The sequence below is a fragment of the Pongo abelii genome, chromosome 4 (assembly GCF_028885655.2).
Source record: "Pongo abelii isolate AG06213 chromosome 4, NHGRI_mPonAbe1-v2.0_pri, whole genome shotgun sequence".
NCBI lineage: Eukaryota > Metazoa > Chordata > Mammalia > Primates > Hominidae > Pongo > Pongo abelii.
In genome coordinates, this window is record NC_071989.2 from 141,762,290 (window position 1) to 141,784,422 (window position 22,133).

At 44.3% G+C, this 22,133-nt stretch overlaps 1 protein-coding gene across 2 annotated transcripts in view; it reads right to left on the reverse strand.

Annotated features, from left to right (window-relative positions):
* The window catches only part of FSTL4 (follistatin like 4), a 413,592-nt gene that overhangs the window by 204,560 nt on the left and 186,899 nt on the right, over positions 1-22,133 (reverse strand). For both annotated transcript variants that reach the window (XM_054556514.2, XM_024247171.3), the window contains exon 4: positions 1,133-1,381. In XM_054556514.2, coding sequence (XP_054412489.2) covers positions 1,133-1,381 — 249 coding nt within the window. The remainder of the gene's footprint in view (positions 1-1,132; positions 1,382-22,133) is intronic.

Below are 22,133 nucleotides of genomic sequence, written 5' to 3' on the forward strand. Positions count from 1 at the left end.
CTCAGTGGGGGTCTGTGAGGGTGAGGCAGGAGCTCTGCCACTTCCCACTTGGTGCCCAGGCCTTTACAGCCTGGACTGCTCTCATGCCTTTGTCTTCTAGTGTTGCAGGCACTTGGCAGGTCTCTAGTCCAAGCCTCCTCCTCTCCTCCCTATGCAACCTAAAGCACATTCCTGACCTCACGCAACTCCAGGTGGGCTCTCCTAGCTCAGGCTATGTGGGCCTGTTCCCATTTGCCTGCAAGCTGCTTCTGTCTTCTACACATTTCCTAATTCATGTATAGCCATTTTGTACACAAATATTTGTATACAATAAATACTTCTACAGGCCACGGCATGTACTGTTTACCAGGGCCACATCAATCAACACAGGATGTGCATTCTGACTCTTGTATCTTCAAGCATCTGGGAGCCATTGAGCATTTTCTTGGTGCAAGGCATGGGGCTAGGTGCTAATACATAAGCGCATAAAACAGCCATAGCCGCTGCCCTAATGGCTCTTACTGTCCAGTGGGAGCTGGTAGTTCCCTTCTTTTCTGACTCAATCTCAGCCCAAAGCATGAATCCTTGGCCCCAGCTCCACAGACATGTTCTGATGTCCATGCAGGGGCTTCCTTGTCTTGCTCAGAGGTGTTCTGGACAGGCAAGACATGGGATGCCTTCCCATCAACAACTGCTCCAGGCCAGAGTTTGTGTCCTTGCCATGCTGGGAGCCATTGTGCTGGTGTCTGCCTGACCACATTCTATGCACAGCACAGCCTCCTGATTCATGGGACTCTGTGCAGAAGGGTAAACATGGTCCTTGTCACAACCTTGCAAAGGCCCATCCTATGTGGAGACCTGGGTAGTGCCCTGTTGCCTGGTCCCTAGTGAACCTGAACCAGCCAGGGCTTAATTTGACCTGCCTGGATTCTACTCCCCAAGGAGCTTCCTCTAAGGGCAGGGGTCTCTGGAGGTGGGACACACAGTATGCATCACCAAAATGCCACTGCTGCTATTTTGTTGCATACCAGTCTTTGTCTTTATTTCCTAAACATATGTAACTTGTAGACTCAGCCCCCAGGTCACTTGTCAAAAAGGCATTGGAAGATCGATCACAAAACCCAAAACCACAGGGCAAGGGCTCTGTTCCTACCTTTGAGGAAACAGTCCTTGCTGTGGATGACGGTGATCCTCTTTCCCAGGAGGCAAGCAGCACGGTGGAGCTTACAGTGGTTTTCATAAAACCTCCCATCAGAGCCGCACACAGGCACGTAGCTGGGCCTGCATGCCTCCAGGCACTGGCATTCGGGCTCCCCTGTCTTTCTGCTGAGCACGCACCGGCTCCCTCGGCTGCAGAACTTCTTCCCACAGGAGGCCAGCAGCTCGATGTGGCTGGAAAGCCCTGCCAGACACACAAACACAGAGGGTCAGCTACAAACACTCAGAGGGTCTGGGGTCAAGGGCTTCCTTTGTAGCTCACAAGCACAGACTCCATTTGCTTGTGCAGCCAAGCTACTCAAGGTGGGGCCTGGGGGCTTGGGGTCTCCTAGGGAGTGCCTGTCCCTCCATGAGGTGGTCATTGGTGCCAAGAAGGGTGTCCTGCCTTGCAGAGCTCAGGTTTCATGGCTGACTCACTCTGAACATCTGAAACACAACACCTTTCCATCCTAGGACCAAGCTGGGGGCTTTTGATCAACTCTTGGTTCTTTCTTAGGCTTACTTTTCCTGCTTCCAGTTGAAAAATGAAAACACCCAGCTGTTCTGTGCTCACAAAGAAGCACCTTACATAGAAGGACAAAGCCTGCTACTACTGCTCCCAGGCTCACAGTCAGCCTCCTGGACTAGAGGCTTATTAAAATCAATGACTTTTTAAAAAAGTGGTCCCCCGCTACCCTCTGCCTGCAATACCTTTTCCTTCCTTCCTTCTTTTCCTTTACTATGTCATGACTTTGGACCAGGCTGTGTACTAGGCACCTTAGGGGTCTCAAAGATGAACAAGTCATACCTTTCCCTCTTTCTGACTTTGTCATTCTGTATGGTGGTGACATGTATGCAGATCAGGCAAAGAGCCTGGGAGCCAGGGAACTAAGTTTGGAAGAAGTAACTGGGAGTGGCAGAGATCACGGAGGGGGTGATGTGCCAGTGGACCCTGCAAAGGAGAGAAGGGTTTTCCCAGACACACAGCAGGCTTGAGCCAAGACTCCCCCGGCCGCCCTGGGGGTGGCATTTGCAGGTCTCAGGTAGAAGACTAGATGTGAGCAGGAGTTTTGTACAGTGGTGGGGTTGGGGGTCAAGGTGTGATTTCTGGGAGACTTGGAGAGCCAAGCAGAGAAATTCAGGTACACTACTGTAGGCACTGGGGAGTCACTGCAGGGAGGAAATGTGGCGTAAGAAGAAAGTCATGCTCCAAGTGTTCAGGATGGGGGTGGGGGTAGCTGAGGTGGGGAGACCAGAGGCTGGCCGTTTCCTTGGGGGAGAATGTGGTTCTCCATGACACACGTCATCAGGGGAGACACCAGCAGCCTTTCCCCACCACTCAGTCCTTTCTAGCACAATGTTGCAGTTATGGGCAAGAAGGCGGAGCCCCTGGAAATGGGAGCTGCCACATTGCTTGAGTGTCCCCTGCACCCTACAACACCCACAGTGATCTCAGGCAGCAGCACCCAGAGCTCACACACCAAAGAGGTCAGGGCAGCTGGAAAGGGCACGTTTAAGTGAAAGGCGAAACAGGCATCCATCACCAACATCACACTGCATTCTGGGAGTCTGGAAATGAGATAATCGGCACATGTCACTGAAGGTACAGATGGAAATTTGAGAATTACACAGGGACACCAAAAGACAACTGAAATGTGAATACAGATTTTTATGGCCTCAGAAGACTTTGCTTTAAGTGTTAATTAAATCTCCATCAAAATACTCAGCAAGACAGAATGGCCCTAGTAATCATGACCAAACTTTTAGCCCCAGCTCCTACCCATGGGATTAAAATGTCTAAGCAAAAAAGAAGAAAAAAAAAGAAAGAAAAAAAAAAAATCTCTTTTTCTTGTTTTTGGTTAAGTCTGCTTTTCATCATTATAGATTTGAAAGGAAAAAAATCAGTTATCGGCAGATTAACTGCTTGATTCAATAATTCATTTAAATTCCTCCAGCCTTGGCAAACTAAGAAGTATTGACTTTTTCTTGAATCATAATAAACTAGAAGGTCAAATATCTCTGAGCAGTGTAAAAGTGCCGATCCTAAGCAGGTGGGAATCTCTTTTATCCACTTTGCTAATTGTTTGCATGTCACCATGAAGGCCCAGTGGCATTCAGCAGCCCCTCTACACGCCTTCCTGTCAAGGTTGATGGGGGTGGGGAGGGAAGGAGGCAGAAGGCAGGCAGGCGCTTGGCAGGGAGGCTCTGGGCTGGAGGCCCCCCACTCACAGTGTTTATGGCCGCTTTGCCATGGAGCATATTTGATTAGCGTGATTCTCCTGGGTTGTTGGAAACTGGGTTACCCTAGAAAGTGCTGGTGCCTACTAGAAGAAACTAACAGCTCTGAAAATATCAGCCTTTGTTTCTCTCCCAAGACAGGGCCAGGACGCAGAGCATTGCCATCGGATCACTGTTTTAATAACCTTCCCATGCAGATAGGATGCAACCCACTAATTGCCCATTTTGAAGAAACAAGAGGTAAAGTCTCTGTGCCCTGGCCTCTCCGAGCCTGCTTCAGAGCGTGTGCCCTGGCCCCCATTGCTCTCTCCCTCTGGCTAAACCAGCTCCAAGTCACTATTGTAGGCATTTCCTCTATGAAGTGCTTGCTACCAGCCTAAGTCCAAGAGTCCCTCTCTGAATCCTCCCACCCCAAAGTGCCTGCCCTGCTCTGGCCTCAGGAGGCCCCACAGGTGCTAGGCCTTTCTCCTTGTGTGGCCCCAGTATACTCAGGTTTTAAGAAATGTAGAAATTTTCAGCACTGATCCCTTGAAGGCTAATTCAGTGCAGTTAAGAAGCCAGGCTAGGGGCTCGGGTGGGGAGGATGATGAAGCCTCACACGTGTTGACCCGGTAGGGGTGCATTTTCCCTTTGCCTTCTCCAAAGCAGGCAGGATGGAAGTGGAAGGATGGAGGTATGAGGGGAAGATGGGTGTCCATGGAGGTGGGTCTTCTGGAGTAAAGAGAACTAGAATCCTGGAGAAGCAGAGTTGGAAGGGGCTTCAGAGACCACCTACTCCATCCCAGGCAGGCAAACCAAAGCCAGTTCATGGGGGGCTGGGGGAGAAGCTACTTTCCCCGACCCCCTCCTTTGAAAGCTGTGTGTCCAGATGGTAGTGAGCACCTCTGAGGCCCAGTGTCACACGGGGCAGCAGGTACCCACGTTGGCTTAGCTTGCTGGGGAGGCTCCCATGGCCTTCCCTGCAGGCTGCACTCCGAGGGGTCAGTGTTAAGGAAACTCTGGTGCCAACCTGTGGCTGCTGAAGTTGTCAAGAACACTCAGGTTCTCCCTGACATGGAAATTGGCTGTCGGCAAATATTTGATTCCTGATTACTTGCAATTAAGACAAAAGTAGCATGAAGGCCCTGCATACGCCCTTCACAATGGCCCCACAGAGGGCTGAGAATACCCCGGGTGGGGGTAGGCCCAGAATCTGATCCACAGCTACACAGATGCTGACCCAGGGGTGGGCTCCTCATTAAACAAGTCCCTTGTTACCGCTTCCTCCTTGTCATTAAAACAGAATGAATTCCCCACTCCTACCATGATGATGATAAAACAGTAATGGGAACGGTAACCAAGTGAGACTACCAGCAACTGCCTGTAGTATTTATGAGGACACCCACAATGCATGAAAAGTACAATGTGCTTAATTTATAGTCATCAAGAAAGCCATTTACTCAGGTTAAAAACTGATCATCCTGCCAAATAAGCTGCTTTTCAACACAAATTAAATTTACTGAACATGGTCAGAAATGGGAACTTTTACATTAACATTATGGCGGCAGGAGAAACAAGTCTATTGGTACCATTTGGTGCTGAAGACTCCCTCTGTGATCTGAATAAGGATTTTCAATAAGAATGTCACAGACCCAGGCCTGCCATGAACTGGGAGCATAGATAGGTACAGGTGGTGTAACTGAGTGGTTGTGGAAGGCAAGCCCGTCTGACCCCGGTGGAAGGCATAAAAGGTGGCTGAGTCCTGAGAGAGTCCTGAATCCCCAGAGAGAGTGAGTCTGCATCCACATGGAGCAGGAAGCCCCTCCGTTGTTCTCCCACAGCCAGCCACAACCAAGAGCACAGACAGTTGGGTAATTTTGCTTCCAAACTCTGACTCAGCCTCTGTAACTGCTTCCTGGGCCCAAAGAAAACTAACGAGTGCTCCCTTCTCAGGGACAGTGCCCCAAGTGGCAATGAGGGAAAACTCAGGAGCTCTTCCACTCTTGGATGCCGACGGCCTGCTGGCACATTCTTCCCAACACAGCTTTTCTGTGTCTGAGACCTCATCTCCAGCTTGACTATTGATGACAGCCCCATCTCTCCTGACCAGGCCTTGGGAGCTCCCTGCTCCCATCTCAGCCAGAGGTTCTGCCTAGGCCTCCTCCTGAAGGCTGTCAGTGCCCCCAGCACACGACCTAGCATTGAATTCCACTACCTCACCCCAACTCACTATGAAGCTTCAATGAGGTGATGGGTTGGCTCCGAGGAGACTACTCACTGGAAAGCCCAAAACTGGCTGAAAAGAGCAGGGTGTGAATGCAGAAGACCAGAGGCAGTGTGTGCAGCACCAAGAACCTCAAGAACCTCATCTGCCACCTGCCACGAACCCTGGCCCAGCACAGCAGCTGTCTCCAGCTTCTGCAGACAGAGGTACTTATCCAGCCAAGTGCCTGCCCATGGGCAGATACAGCCCCTTACACATGGCCTTATATACTTTATCCTCCAGGTACTGACACACCAACACACAGGGGAGCGGCAGCCCTTGCCTGGGGTCACAGTTGGGTTTCTTAGTGACCCAGAGATGAGGCTTTGCCTGCGGAAGAGCCATGTGCATGTAGCTATGTGCAGATATGTGGGGTGCACATCCAGGGATTGGAGGTAACGGTCCCAGTATTCTTCCCCGCTTTAAGACAACTTATACTCTCACACGTGGCAAGGTGGTCCAGGGACAGAGAGTGCCTGTCAGTGTTGACTCTCATTGCAGAAACCACCCAAGTATCTGGTATGCAGCTGCAGAATTCAGGTTTGTGTGAGAACCAGGCAGAGGCCCCACGCTCCAGTCCCATGCCATGTCTACCCTAAGATGGGGTGGGCACTTCCGGAGCACCTGCCTGTCAGCTCCCCACGTCTATCCACCCAACAAATATTTACTGAGCACCTGCTATGTGCCAGTCCTGATTCCAGATGCTGGGGATTCAGACAGAATAGGCTCCTATCCTCAGGGCACTAACATGACAGTGTAGGAAGACACACAAGAGGGTGAACTGGCAAACAAAAAAACAAGACAAGTATAGATGGTGTTAAACGCGAGGAAGGAAATAACCAGGGTGCTGCAGTGGGCACACTTTACTCTGGTGGTCAGGGAAGCCTCTTTGAAGAGGTGAGATTAGACCTGAGACCTGATGGTGAAGATGGCAGAGACCTGGGGGAAGGAGAGAGTGGAGCACGCTTGGGTGCCCTGGAACCTGGCATGCAGGGCGGGGAGGCCTGGTATAAGAAGAGGCCTGGCTCCAAAAGCCCTGCTCCAAGGTAAACATCACCAGGCAGACTCAGTCTGCAGGGAGCTGTGAGGCAGATGCAAAGTTTCACCCTACCCAACTGTCCCACCACTCAGCCCTCTCAGCTGAAAGAGGTCTATCCTCCTATTAGAGGCCAGAAAACTCTCGGAACCCCTCAGGGCTGCTGGTGGGAAGAGAGCAGCCCTCTCTGAGCTCTGACTACAGGCTACCTTGGTGAGGGCCTCTACACTACTAGATGGCCTGGGTGCTGGGGCTGCGTCAGGTCTACCTCCACCCTGTAATGCCTCATTTATACTCAAGGATTGGGAAGAGGATCTGTGATTCCTCCCAAGGACATGTGTGTGTTAACACCCAGCCAGAGAGGGCCACGTGTAAGTGACTATTATTTACTGAGGCATGCCCACCAGGCACCATGCTAAACTCTTAGAATCTATGAGCTCATCTGATGCTCATTTAATCCGCCTCAAAGCTCTATTAAGTAGACACACAGGCCCTACTCAGCACATACTTGTGGCATGAATATATGCCCATTTTACACATTAGGAAACATGAGTCAAGTGACTTAGGTGGTAGAGCCTAACTTCGAATCAGTCTCACTCCAAATCCCTCGAATTTGGGATAATCTGCTCAGCTGGCGATATGGTCCCTGCTTCAAAGAACTCATGCTAGGAGGATCTAGATGTCCATAGTGTGAGCTTCTCCAACATCAGGATACATCCACACATCAGCAACCCTGGCCTGCAGGATGGCTGCTGCTCATCCACCTCATGGACATATAGCTTAGAGGCCTAAGTAGCAACTCCTCTAAAGGCTGGAGGTTTACAGGGCTGCAGAAGGAAGCCCTGCTTGTATCTGTGAACATCACAGCCCAAACCCACTCCTTGTCATGCATGGACACCTGTCCATTAAGCCCCTTGCCTCCCACTATGATGTTTCCAGCTTCATCACCTCTCTGTCTCCACTCCTGCTATTTTGCCTGAAACTGGACAGGTGACTGCTGGGCAGATGTGATGTACTCTCAGTGACCACAGGTGATTTCAAACTCAACCGGTGAGCACAGCCTGTATGCTGAGGTTCTTGTGCACTTGACGAAAGCAGTTTGACCAGTTCTGAAAGACTTGACCACATTCTCCAATCCCAAAGCTCAACAGAAACACATGGTTATCCATTGCTGGAAGGTAATGCAACCTGCCATACATAATGTTTACAGATCCTAACCTGAGGTCTGACAAATTGACTTCAAAGTCAGAAATGCCTGGAACAAGAAGAGAAAAGGAACACCTTTCATCTGTCAGGAGGCCTCTCAATTCTGCCAAAAGAGTTTCTATCTAACCAATTTGTATCAAACCAAAGCACAAATAGGTTTCTACATATTGTCTAATGTCCCTGGGCACGGCTTTTGGAGGTGGTTATTTCTGGTCATAGTTGAAGATCAAACACCAAACACAAGTGCCAAAGCATACTTTTCAAAAACTTAAAAATGTGACTGTCACGATAATCTAAAGTGAGCATATGTTAAAGCTGTGTTTGTCTTCTTAATGAGAGAGCCCACAGTGCAGACGCTGATTCAGAGGAGGACTTGAGGAGCCACATAGGAAAGAGAAGGTTGGGATGAGATGCCTAGGCTAGGCACACAGTAGGTGAGTGATCTGCAGGGCAAGAAAACCACAAACTTTCAGGTTCTCTTTTCCACCAAAAAGAATCATGTGCATTTTTACTGGGAATAAATGTGCAAGTTAACATGTCACTGCACAGTCTGGGCCTTTAATCAGTGGTAAATTGTGAGTTGAACAAAGACGTAACCCTCTAGCCTGGGTCAGTAAATAATCCTTGGGCAGGTCTAGTAAACAAGGTCCCAGAGGGAGGACTTGCCACCCTCTCTTTCTCTTATTCCCAAGTTTTGGATAATTTTCTCAATACCACCTAAATCTCTACAGTAACCAACGTCAGCTGAGGGAGCTGCCAAGGACTCTCATCTCTTTCTTCTGCCTGGGGCACCTTCCTTCAGAGCCCCCAGCCTCACAAAAAGACCCCAGAAAGGGAGGAACGTGAGGCTCCAAGCCACTTAGCTGAGACTTACTGAGACAGAGAGAACTTTCTCCTGGGAAAGGCCCCTGGTGGAGCAGAGGGAGAAGGGGCTGGAGCTAGAGGCCATGCTGCTGTGGCGGGAGCTGACTGAGCTGACTGTGCAGCTTCTCTTCACTGAGGTGGGGGTGGGGTGGGGGCGGGGTGGGGTGCGGCGGGGGCGGGGTGGGGTTGGGGGAGTGCTGCAACAGAACTTCCTGGGTCTCAAGTAACACAGTAACACAGTAAAACCTTGGCCTCCACCCAGTCCTGTGCTCCTTCACAGTTGATAGCTGTGTGAGCCCAGGCAAGGTTCCACCTTCTTTTCCCTATTTAAAAGTGAGGATAACAATGGTCCTTACGGGATTGCCCCTTACAGGATTGCTTTGAGGATTACATGAGATAATTCATGTAGAGAGCTTGGCACTTAGTAAGTGCTCAATTCGGACACTCTGAATTGGTGAAAGGTTGAATAAATAGGACTGGAAAAGAAGTAGCCATTTGGTTTTACTGATTCAAGTGCATGAGCCTGTGGGGTAGTTGCTGTCTTCGGGAGGCCAGCCTTAATGGAAAGGTGAACATATTTATATTGAAAGTATTGAATGGTTTTTAAAAAGGCAGACGCAAAATAGCATGCTTCAAAATACCCCAAGGAAATGCTTCCCTTGCAATTTCCCTTGTGCCAGGGCTTCACTGGACCCTTATAAACTCTGCCGGGCTTCCAAGGTAGGGGAGTCTGAAATTATACATTCTCAGGGCAAAGTGACTGGAACTAACTCACAGCACAAACTGCAGGCTCCACTCATCACCTAAGGGCAGTGTCAGGTAGTCACCAGGACCGCTGGCCTGCCAGAGGAACCCTGGAGCTCAGTTTCAAAGGCATCCCCCGACCTGGGCCCAATGCCAGCATATCTTGCAAACCTCTCAGGCTCACCTGCTACAGACAGGTCCTATGGTTTCTCCTTCTTCTGGGAGCTCTTTGCATTGCGTGTCATCTCCCCATCTGCTGTCTGTGACAACAGTGAAGCTACCTGACTCACCATTTCCAGAGCTTTCCCCCCAGCCCTCCCAGGTCTCCTCCACCTAAAGGAGGCTGCCAGCCTGCTGGCCTGAGGACCCCACTCCTGTGGTTCCTTACACAGAACACCAGGCCCTGAGGCAGGGCCCCAGCAGTGCCTTCACAGCTGCTCAGAACTCCAGGCTGGGCGTCAGGCAGTGTCTGTGGTTTCAGGGCTGGGACCAGGCTCCACTTCATTCAGAGCTCAGCACCAGGCCTGGCACAGATCGGGCTGGGTGGAAGACTGAATGTGATGAAGACACTGCAGAGACCCAAGATTGGCTGGATAGAGAGCTGAGTAATCAATCAATGGTTTTACAGAAACAGACATGGTCACAGATTGAGTGGAAAGTGTGGAGATTGTAGAAAGCCCTCGGTGGGAGAATAGCGACCTGGGATCTACAAGGCATGTCTCTTTCACAAGAGAGCCTCAGTTTCCTCATGGGTACGTGACAGGGCTGTATAGAGATCCCTGAGATCGAAAAAATCATCCCACATCTGTGAATTGAGGATGTACATCAGAGCCTGTGTTTTAACTTGGATGTCTTTTGGCTATAATAAAACTGCACAAACCTTTTTCTTTTCCCTCTATTTGTCCTATCAAGTTATCTCAACCGGCTTTTGAAGGGTTATTTTGGAGACCTTCTTGGGAAGAAAAGCTGCGTAAAAATGTCAAGTACAATAGGATTTCTGCCCTTGGGAGAGTTTCTTTTACAAAACGGCTTTGTTTTAGAACACTTCCTCCAAATATATTCCTACCCCCGAGTTCCTTTTCTTTGCCTAAAGCCTCTTCAGCTCGCATCTGTCTTATTCCCTGTCACCAGCCCTCATTTTTCCTTCAGGTACTTAGCTCCTTTGTCACTTTCTCCAGCTCCTCTGGGCTCCCTCCCTCTTGGAGCCAAGGGGACCAGATGTTGCTGCTCTCCACGGTCTGCACCGTCTCGCTGATGCGCCACTACGCGGGATCTTTCCTGCTTTTCCACCAACTAATGATTCAAGGCCGTGACACCCCAGGCTGCCTCCAATTATTTCAAGAATCACTGTGGAGTTACTCTGTGAGCCGCCGTGATGCTCCTTGTCACTTTATCGTTGGAGACTTGCCAGCACAGATGGGGAGCTAAATTCTTCCAGGGCCCTTTACCTGCCACACAAGGGCCGCCCCAGTCTGCACCTTGCCTTGGTTGGATCACTTGTCATAGACGTGTCTCACAATAACAACATGCTTTTCTCCTTCATTCTACTTTTAAAGAAAAAAATGGGGGCTCAGTTAAAATATCTAATATTAGCACAAAAAACTACCATTTTCTAATCAGGAGCATTTCAATTTCTCCTCTCAAGTATCTGCCCTTGTCTCTCAATGGGATTATCAGCCATAAAAACATGCACTGGATAATATCAAGACAAAGCTTAGTAACAATATCGGACAACTTGATTTCCTCTATTCTCAACTTCAATCCCCTGGCTCAACTGAGCCAAGCAGTGGCTGAGGCCTCTGACAGGTGGGCCTGAGGGTTCTGGGAGGCTAACTTTCCTGAATGCATGGGTGGGCTGGTCTGCTCTACCCCTGAGTACAGAAGAGCATGTGGAGACCAGGGGTCTCCACTGGGGCCTGACAACCTGTCTACTTCCATGAGAAGCTCACAAGGTCAGCAACTGCCCTATCAGGTACTCTCTGTGAGACCACCACCGCCTTAAGGTGCTTCAGTGTTGCCTTCAAACAGGCTACGGAAAAGAACCATATACACTGGGAGCTCCAGCCTCTGAAAAAATGACTAGAATTACAGCTACTGCAGGGGAGGAGTGACACCTTAAATAGTGACAACAAAATACCAAAATGCCACAGGAATCAAGCACAGCACAAAGAGGGTTTTTGAGGGAGCTATGATTTTTGAGCCAACAAGAAAATCAGGAGAATTTCAGGAAAGAATTTAAGGAGATAATGGTCACTATTAAGATGTCAGGTCTTCCAAGGTTAAGAATATCAGGGCAATTTAAGGAGAGAATGGTCACTATTAAGACTGCAGTCTTCCGAGGTCAAGAAGAAGACATATCTCAAAACCCAGAATGAAAATAGAAATAAAGAAAGTCTTAAAATACAGTAATAATTCCATTTAAAACTTTAAGGACAAAGAAATAGAAGAAAATTCCTTAAATAGCCAATCACTAAGTGTTTCCAATTAAAATCAGGAGCCAGACAGGGATATTTGTTATCATCATTCTTATTCATAAAGGAAGTATAATAAGACAAGACAATGAAATAATCATTAACATTTGGAAAAGAAAGACAGCTAATCTCTTCTTGCTGATTATGTATCTGTATACTTAGAAATCCAAGAGACTCCAGTGAAAAAATATTAAAATTATAAGAGAATTATGAAACTAGTTGGACAGATGATAAATATGCCAAAATCATTCCTCTCAACAGTAGCAATAAATAATTAGAAGTGAAAAAGGGAAAAACCGTCTACTCATAATCATGGTAAAAACCATAAAATATTAGTAAACAAATTTGACAAGAAAGCCACAGGATCTATATAAACAAAGACTACAAAACCCTATTGAAGGTCATAAAATAAGATTGGAACCTTTCTTATTCGTGGGTAGGAAGACATTCTCATAATTACACAAATTTAATGCAATCATTTTAGACTTAGATAAAATGATCTTAAAAAGTTCATTTGAAGTAATAAGTGCCCCCAGATAACCAAGAAAAATAAGAGAAAGAATACTGTAGGGGGATGTGCCTTCCCAGATACTAGAACATTCAACCCAGAAAGCTGCTGTGATAAAATCAATATGAGATCAAACCAGGAATAGGCAAATCAGTGACTGCAGATATGGCAATAAAATAGAAAACAGGATCCAGAAATAAATGCCAATGTATATGAAAATTAGATGTATAACAAGAGTTACCACTCCAATGGGAAAATGATAGCTCTCTGATAGATGATGCTGGGGCAACCTGCTATCCACCTAGAATGAAACAACATTGGAAACCTATTTCACACCACACAAAAAATCAAATTTGAATAGCTATAAATGTTTAAATTATTTCTATTAAATAATGAGTAGACAGAAAAAAACACTTATCCACTCTGTGGATGGCTTAAGCATTATCATACAACAAACGGATGAATCCATTCATTTAAAGAAAAAGAACGGTGTCTTTCATTTTGAATTTTCCCATGTGTCCCTCTCCAGTTCTATTCCCTCATTGCCACTCAGAGATAGTCATTAGCCTGAATTTTGTGTTTATCATTCTTTTGGTTTATCTCACCTTTGTATTTCTATGCAGTATGTTGTTTTCCATGTTTTTGAACTTTATATAAATGAATCACACTCTATGTACTCATCAGAGACTTTCTTCTTTTGCTCTCCCACGATATTTAGTTACACCCATGTCTGCATATAGTGGTGATTCATTCATTTTCCTTATAGTACCCTCACATAAACATATTATTTATTTAGTTTATATTAGATTGTTTATTTGCCTTTTTCTGTGTTCCTCTTTCTCTCTTTTGTTTGCTTATTTTGAATCAAATACTTCACCCTGATTTTCTTCTTCTACTCATATAAAAATTAAATATCTCTTTTATTCTTCTACTGTTTATCTCAAATTTTAAAATGTATAACTAAGCCAAAGTCTATAATCAACACTTTAACCCTCCCCATGAAGAACCTTAGAACACCTTAGAACCTTTCCTGACCTAACTATATGACAATACTGTATATTGTGAGTCTATCTTTATTCCTCATAATTCCTTCTTATACCTCAAATTCTCTTTATGTTTGTCTAAAATGTCTATTTTATCCTAATTTTAAAGAGCTATTTATGCTGTGTAATTATTCTTACGTTCGTGTATTTTTTTTTCTTTCAACTTGATAAACATTTTGTTCCCCTACCCTCTGGCTTTGTTGAGATGTTACCTGACAGCCTTTTCATTCCCTTGTAGGTAATCCATTTTTGATGTCTGGATAATTTTAACATCTTCCCTGGTTTTCTGCAATTTCTCTGTGATGCAAACACACATATTTCTTTGCATTTATTCTGCTTATAATTCATCAGGTTTCCTGAAAGTGAGGATTTATGTCTTTCATCAATTCTTGAACATCCTTACCTATCTTCCATTAAATGGTATCTCTATTCCATTATTTTTCTCCTTCTTTCCCAGGTATTCTAATTAGACATATGCTACAAATTTTCATTCTATTTAAGTATCTCTTATCTCTTTCACATTTCCCATCTTTGGTTTTTCTATGTTGCATTCTGTATAATTTTTTCAAATCCATCTTCTAGCTCTTAAATTACCTCTTCAGCTATTTCTAACCTACGGTTACACTCTTCCACTGAATTTTGAATTTTGAATTTTCAGAAGTTCTTTTTAGCCATTCATAAAGATGATTGGTCATTTGTATAATCTCTTGATTTTCAATCATATTTTTAATTTTTTAAAAATATTAAATATACATATTTTATATTCAGTATAATTTTGTTATTCACAGATTTTGTTGGTTCTTACATGGCACTCTCCTTTTGGTGTTTTGATTTCTTTTTAAAAGAGCTCACATTTTCTGGAAATTAATCTGTGAAAATTTTTTGAGTTACAGTTTGGATATAGGCTCTTGATTGTGCCAGGCACCCAAGGACTCCACCATTCTGGGTTAAACTAAATTTTATGTTTGAGATTTTTCAGGTTACTCAGGTAGTTTGCATATGAGCTACAATTCCTTCTGGAGATCAGTCGATGGTTATAAATTTTCAAGGAAATTTCTCTCTCTCTACTCAGTGCCAAGATTTGAGAAAGGAACATTTTCCTGCCAGTCCTTGGGACTGGGTGGATTTCTTTCTTTCTTGTTCACCCTTACACTGCAGATATAGCACTTGAGGGGCCCCGGTGTATATATATAGGGGACTGGGAGTGGGAACCTTCCACATATGCCTACCTCGGAAGGACCCTGGGATTTGGCCTTGGTATCCTGAGCCACGGAGGGTACGTAAACCAAAACTAACGTTCACCTAGTTTGGCAAAAGCCCTCAAGGTAAAGTCAGTCTCACAGCTATCTTACCTCTCTGGATTCTTGATTTCACTTGTATTTTTAGCCTCTAGGTAGTCCTTATTTTCTTACCAAGCACATCAATGTTTAAAAGGATTTTAAAAATATTTATCTGCCATATTGCCAGAGGCAAAAGTCAGATTATGACTTTTAAAAATAGAATCCAACAATTAAAGAAACACTTCGAGGTAAATACAGGGGTATTATTTTCAACACAGCACCATTTAGCCCTTTGGAGAACAGACAAGAACAATTCCTGTTGCAGAAGAACCCCAGGAGCCTGGGTTATTGCCAGACAGCCTATTTTCATTTTCCTGAGACCACCTGCATGTTAAAAGCAAGTTTAAACTCTCCTGTCACCAGGAATTTAAACAATAAAGAGAAGCCTATTAATGGGGTACAATGGACGAAAAAAATGGACACATTTGCTACCAATAACCTATGCACATCTCTTCCACCTCCAAACCCAACGTAGAAGCCCTTAGCATCAGTACTTTCTTTCTTCAATATGTAGATGTGGCTGGCTACAAATACAAGGTCAGTGACTAGTTCCTTTTGAGCCACTTCTGATAGAAGAAATCAAAAGACTGAGTTGAGTTTGAAGTATCTTCTGAGCAGGCAATGCCTTGCTTTAGGCAGGCCCACCACAGTGTGGGTCTCGACCTATAATGTCATCTGATCTCTCATCTATGTTGGTCAGGACAAGCCTGTTTGACTGTCCTGCTCTCCTGAGATGGTAGCATCCGAAAGTGAAGGCTTTACCCTCCACTGTCCTTGAGGTATTTCCACCTAAAGCTTGGACAAAAGTCACTCTAAGTACTGGCTCAGTCTTACTTATGGTGGCAAAATTAGACAATCTTAAAAATCAAAATATTCTTCTGAGCAGGTCACATTAACCAAAACTAAATTATCTTTGATTCTTGTTAATATACTTAGATCTCAACTCTAAACACATAAGAATGACTTTTGCCTTTTTTTAATTCCAAGGAGAGGAGATTCTAACAATGTTTTATCTTCAAAAAGTCATAGTAAAGAGGAGGTGGCAGAGCATGGTGGTGGCCAAGTGGGGGTCAAAGCCATCACAAGGAAAGGGACATCACAAGTGGGAGGGTGGCTTTGTCGGTCTCTGGTAGCAGCTGAGGTGGGTGGTGGCAAGGTGGGATTAGGTGCAGGAAGGTGGCTGAGTGGTGCAGCAGCTTGGCAGGGGCAGGAGGTTATTTTATACGCAGGAGAATCTAACAGTACATAAATATATTGAGGACAGTGGGAACTAGGTTTTTCATGGAAGAAGAGAATTACAAATATGAAAAGAGGGAACACTAGAATGAACTCTGTGGTTGGACTGGCATTGGAGGTATTGAAGTGAACTCATGGTTTATAGCTCAAGATATATGTGTATGTGTCTACGTATACATAGGTCCTTATCCCCGCTTTTGGAGAGCGTCTGCAAGCAGCAAAACCCCAATAGCAAGGAGCACGTTTAACGCTCACATCTTTGCTTCTCAAAATAGCTCACCACTAAAAAGAACCAAGGCTCTTTGAAAAAATGGTTTGTTCCAGGGAAGGGGCAGGGAAAAAATAAGAATAGCCTGGAACATCTTGTACCAGAAAGTAAGGAATCACTTAAAGAATCATGAGATGCATCAAAAAGGACATAGAAGGCAGTCTGAAGAAGCTCCTACTGGCCAAGTCTGGGACATTTTAAGCATGAAAATTGTAAGGATCGTAATGGGTAATAGCTTTCTGTTAATTTGGTGGAACTGATTTTTTAAAAGTGAACAAATAAATGGGGACAAGAGAAACTCTTCTTTACAGTAAATTTTAACTTGTAAATGTAGAAGAAATGATGGAACTAGAACATTTTCATTTGGCAATCATAGTACTAGTTAATTCTGGTTACAGAATTGAGACATGTTAATATTAGCGGGTGAAAGAGAAACAACAAGATATTTACATAGTCTCAAAGTATCTCATCAGAAAACATTTATTACTTTTATACATTTTATTAATTTTAAAGAAAAACAGGACAAGTTTATGGTGGAGAAAGCTGGCAGATATCATTTTACTCAAGTGATCAAAATTAACATCACCAATGGTGTCACCAGTTGACATAAATTCCTACTTGATAGGATGTGGGGAGAAGAGCTCGGCATAATTTCAGTAATATTCTTGCCAAAAGTTCATGAAGAAACATCAGACAAACTCTAATAGAAATAAGTGGCCTGTAATTTTAAAAACTGCTAAGGACATAAAGATCAAGGAATGACTCAAGCACTGTTCTGAATTGAAGTAGGCTGAGGACAGATGACAGCTAAGTGCAATGAGTGCTCTGGTTTGAATTTTCTTTCTATTGAGGACATATTAAGACAGCTGGCAACATTTGAATGGGGTCTTTGGGTAAAGGATGTGGGGAAGTTCTGTGTACTGTACTTGCAGTTTTCCAATACTATTGAACATACTTGAAAAAAATAGGACATCCAAAATTGCATATGCAGAATTCTACTTCTAACCAGGATACAGAAGTTTGAAAAAGATTGTTGTTCTCATAACAAAAAATGCCAAATAAACTAAAATTCATATCTTTTTAAAAGCCATGGGGCAGTAATGAAAGAATATATGTCTAAGTCAATCATATTCCAGAGAAGAACAAGCCTTTAGTAGAACTGATATATATAACATCTGAAATAAAGGATTAATGGGCTTCGATAAGATTAAGAGCTGACTGGACATAGCAGAAAAAGGGATCAATAAATTCAAAGACAGGTCAACAATAAAAAAGGCCCGTACTGAAGCACAGAGAGAAAAAAGAGTGAGAAAAAAAATTAAACAGATTATTAGAGAACTGTGGGACAATAAGAATAGGACCAACATACATGTAATTGGAATTTCAGAAGGAGAGGAGATAATGAATAGGGCAGAAGGAATATTTGAAAATATATTGGCTAAAAATTTACAAAACTGAAGAAAGACAACTCAATGTCCGAGGCAAGGAATCCTCAAGCAAAATAAACACAAAGGAAACCACAAAGGCAAATTATTATCTAACCACTGAAAACCAAAGATAACAAGAAAACATAAGCAGCAGCCAGAGGAATAAAAGACACATTATTTTCAGGGGAACAATAAGAATGAGGTTTCAGCTGGGTGTGGTGGCTCACGCCTGTAATCCCAGCACTTTGGGAGGCTGAGGCAGGTGGATCACTTGAGGTCAGGAGTTTGAGACCAGCCGGGCCAACAAGGTGAAACCCCCATCCCTACTAAAAATACAAAAATTAGCCAGGCGTGGTAGTGCACAACTGTAGTCCCAGCTACTAGGGTGGCTGAGGCAGGAGAATCTCTTGAACCCGGGAGGCGGAGGTTGTAGTGAGCTGAGATTGTGCCACTGCACTCCAGCCTGGGTGACAGAGTGAGACTCCATCTTAAAAAAAAAAAAAAGAGGTTTCACTTACAATCAGAAACAATGAGAGTCAGTAGACAGTGAACTAACTTTCCACCTCAAGAATAAAGAAAAAGTAAAGAGTGTACCAAAAGGAAGCACAAACAAGAATAGTAAGGAAAAGACATCACTAAACTAGAAAATGAATAATAGAGAAAAATCAGCAAAGCTAAAATGTGGTTCTTTAAAAAAATTATGAATGTATAAATTCTTAGCAAGTCTGATCAAGGAGAAAAAAGATGGATATTATAAATTACCGATATCAGGAGTGAAAGAAAGAGTATTTCTATAGATATTACAGACATTAGAAATTATTAGGTGATATTAGAAATTTTACACCAATAATTTGACAAATTAGATAAAATGAAAAATTCTGTAAAAAGCATAATTCATGAAACAGGTCAATATGCTCACGGATTAGAAGACTCAATATATCTAAGATGTGGATTCTTCCTAAATTTACCTACAGATTTGACACAATCTCATTCATAATACCACCAGACTTCTTGAAAAAAATCGACGAGCTATTTTAAAAATTATATGGAAATGGTTATAGAAATAAGGAAATAAAGTTTATATAGAATATGCAAAACAATCTTGAAAAAGAACAAGTTTGGAGAACAAATGCTACCTTAACTCATGAATTACTATACAACTACAATAAATAAGACCATGCAGTACTTGAATAAGGAGAGCGACTGAGAGGCCAGAAATAGCGTTATACTATATGGTCATTTGACTTTTAAGGACACACATTCATTGAAGTATAATTGACAATTAACTACACCTATATACAGCATACAATTTGAAACATTTCAACATATATATACACCCATGAAACCATATCACAACAAAGACAACAAACACATCACCCAAGATTCCTCATGCCACTTTGTAACCCTCCCTTTGCCCTTCCCTGTCCCTCCAACCCAAGTCTGATCTGGCTTTTGTCATCAGACATTAGTTTGGATTTCCTATAATTTTATATAAATGGGATCACATAGTAGATGCTCTTGTTTTGTGCAGCTTTACTCAGCATAATTATTTTGAGATTCATTCATGTTATAGAACACATCGATAGGTTTTAGCTTCATTAAAGTTTGCCATGTGTCAAGAGTTCATTCCTTTTTTAATTTTTAATTTTTATTTTTTGAGACAGAGTCTCGCTCTGTTGCCAGGCTGGAGTGCAGTGGCGCGATCTTGGCTCACTGCAACCTCCCAGTTTAAGTGATTCTCCTGCCTCAGCCTCCCGAGTAGCTGGGACTACAGGCATGTGCCACCACGGCCAGCTAATTTTTGTATTTTTAGTAGAGATGGGGTTTCACCACATTGGCCAGGATGGTCTCGATATCTTGACCTCATGATCCGCCCACCTCAGCCTCCCAAAATGCTGGGATTACAGGTGTGAGCCACCATGCCTGGCCAGTTCATTCCTTTTTATTTCTGAGTAGCATTCTACTATATGGATATACCACAGTTTGTCTATTCATTCAACTGTTAATGGACATTTGGGTTGATTCTGATATTTTACAATTTCGAATAAGGCTGCTATGAACATCTATGTACAAGTATTTTTATGGACATATGCTTTCATTTCTTTTGGGTAAGTAGGTAAGAGTAGAATGGCTGGATCATACGGTAGATGTAGGTTTACTTTTTAAAGAAACTGCCAAACCATCTTCCAAAGTGGTTGTACCATTTTACATTCCCATCAGCAGATTATGAATGTTCTGGTTCCCCCAGATCCTTGCCAACACTGGCTATGGTCAGTCTGTTAACTTTTAATCTGTTTAAATTTAGTGGCATATTACTAAATGCGTAGTGGTATATCACTGTGATTTCAATCTGTATTTCCTAATGACTGATGATCTTGAGCATCTTTTTATGTGCTTATTTGCCACTCATAGGTATATATCCAAGAGAAATGAAAGACTATGCTCACAAAAGGACACATACAAAAATATTTATAGAAGTTTTATTCATCATAGTTCCCAAATGGAAACGAACCTAATGTACATTAACAGGAATCACAAAACAAACTGTGATATAGTCATACAATAAAATACTACTTAGCAATAACAGGAACAAGCAATGGATTTTCCCAGCTATGTGGATAAAACTCAGTGTTACATTGAGTTTGAATCAAAGAAGCCACAAAGTTTCCTTACTGTATGGTTCCACTTACATAAAAATCAAAAATAGCTAAAACTAATCTATGATGCTAGAACTCAGAACAGTGCTTGCCTCTGTGAATGGGAAGGTTGACTAGAAAGATCATTTTCTAGGTTGATAGCAATGTTTTATATCTTGATTGAGTGATGGTGTATACATTTGCTGAACATCATTGACAAAAATCTATGCATTTAATTGTATGTAAATTATACCCCAATTTTAAAATAGTTCATATTCAGGTTTTACTTTTTGTTGAAACCACACTTGTGATTAAATAATCTCAAGTGGAAATGTAAGAAATCTTTTATTCCTCCCAAATCTTAACAAGCAACCCAGGGCTTCACACATGTGCAGGCTGGCTGGCAGGGGCTCTGGTCCACTCTAGGCTCTGAAGATGATGGGGGCTCTTAGACAGGGACTACTGTGCAAATTCCCTGACCTCAAATGATGGTGCCACCACAGCAGCAGGAGCAAGAAGACAACAGGGACCTGGTGTGGTCCAGAGCTGCTCAAACTGCAGAGATGCTTCTAACACAGGAGAGGGTCACAGAGCCATGCTGGTGGGCCCTCTGTTCATGGCTGCAGCCAGGGCTGGCCCGCAGGTGCGTGGTTGTAGAGTAATACAGGGTCCCACATTCAGAAGGGTCTCGGGCTTGGGGCTTACCGCGGGGGTTCTTGTCTTGAAATGCTTGCTGATTCTCTTTGAACTTGTGTTCTATAAGAGAAGGGTGATGGGAGAGTGGAGAATGTGTCAGGGCTTAGAGCCTTGGCTCATGTGTGGCCCTGACTCTCACCTCCTCCTCAGCGTCCCAGGATGGCTCTCTGCTGCCCTTCCCACCCCTATCCCCTGGGTGGCCTCCCCCACTCACCCCTGTTGCTGCCTTCAACCTTGAACAGTGACCTGGTCACACTGGGGGAGGGAGCATTCTGCCATTGCCCTCCACCCCTGGAAGGGGCCTGGGTGTGGGTATGGGTGAGGCAATGGTTGGGCCCACACCACCAGGCATCTCAGGGCGGGGCAAGGGGATGGCTGTCACTGCCCAGGCTGATAGCACCATGGCGCATACAGTGGGCCTCTTGTCCACCTTCAAGTCAGGTTTTGAACACATCCTGGTACAGGAGTTGTAAGCTGTTGGACGTTGTCTGTCTATAGAGGGTTGGGCAGTGGGCCCAAAGGAAACCCCTAGCTGAGGCTCTACATTTGCCTTTTGCAGTGGGTCCTACAAATTATGTGGCCAGTTCTGGCTACAGCCACTGTCGGGGGACTCCCCTGCCTGCTGTCTGTATACTTTCCCTTGCATGATCCCAGGCCCGATAGCTGAGCATATGGGATACGAGTTTCCCCATTCGCTGAGCTCTTTGCTTGCCCTTGTGGTATGCATTCCACGGGGTGGACATTGCCCTAACGGTGGGTAACACTAGCAAACTGGTCCAGCAGGGGGAGCCATTTCCAACATCTTATGTGCTCTCTTCAGAAATGATCTCTAAGTGCTGCTCTCGGGAGGATAAAAAGTGAGCCCATCCTGCCACCTTGAATGACAGCCCATAGGACACAAAGATTGGCAGCAAGCTCCTTTGGGTGGGCATCATGCTCACTCATTCATTCATTCATTCATTCATTCAGATACCTATTGAGTGTGTGCCAGGCCATATTCTA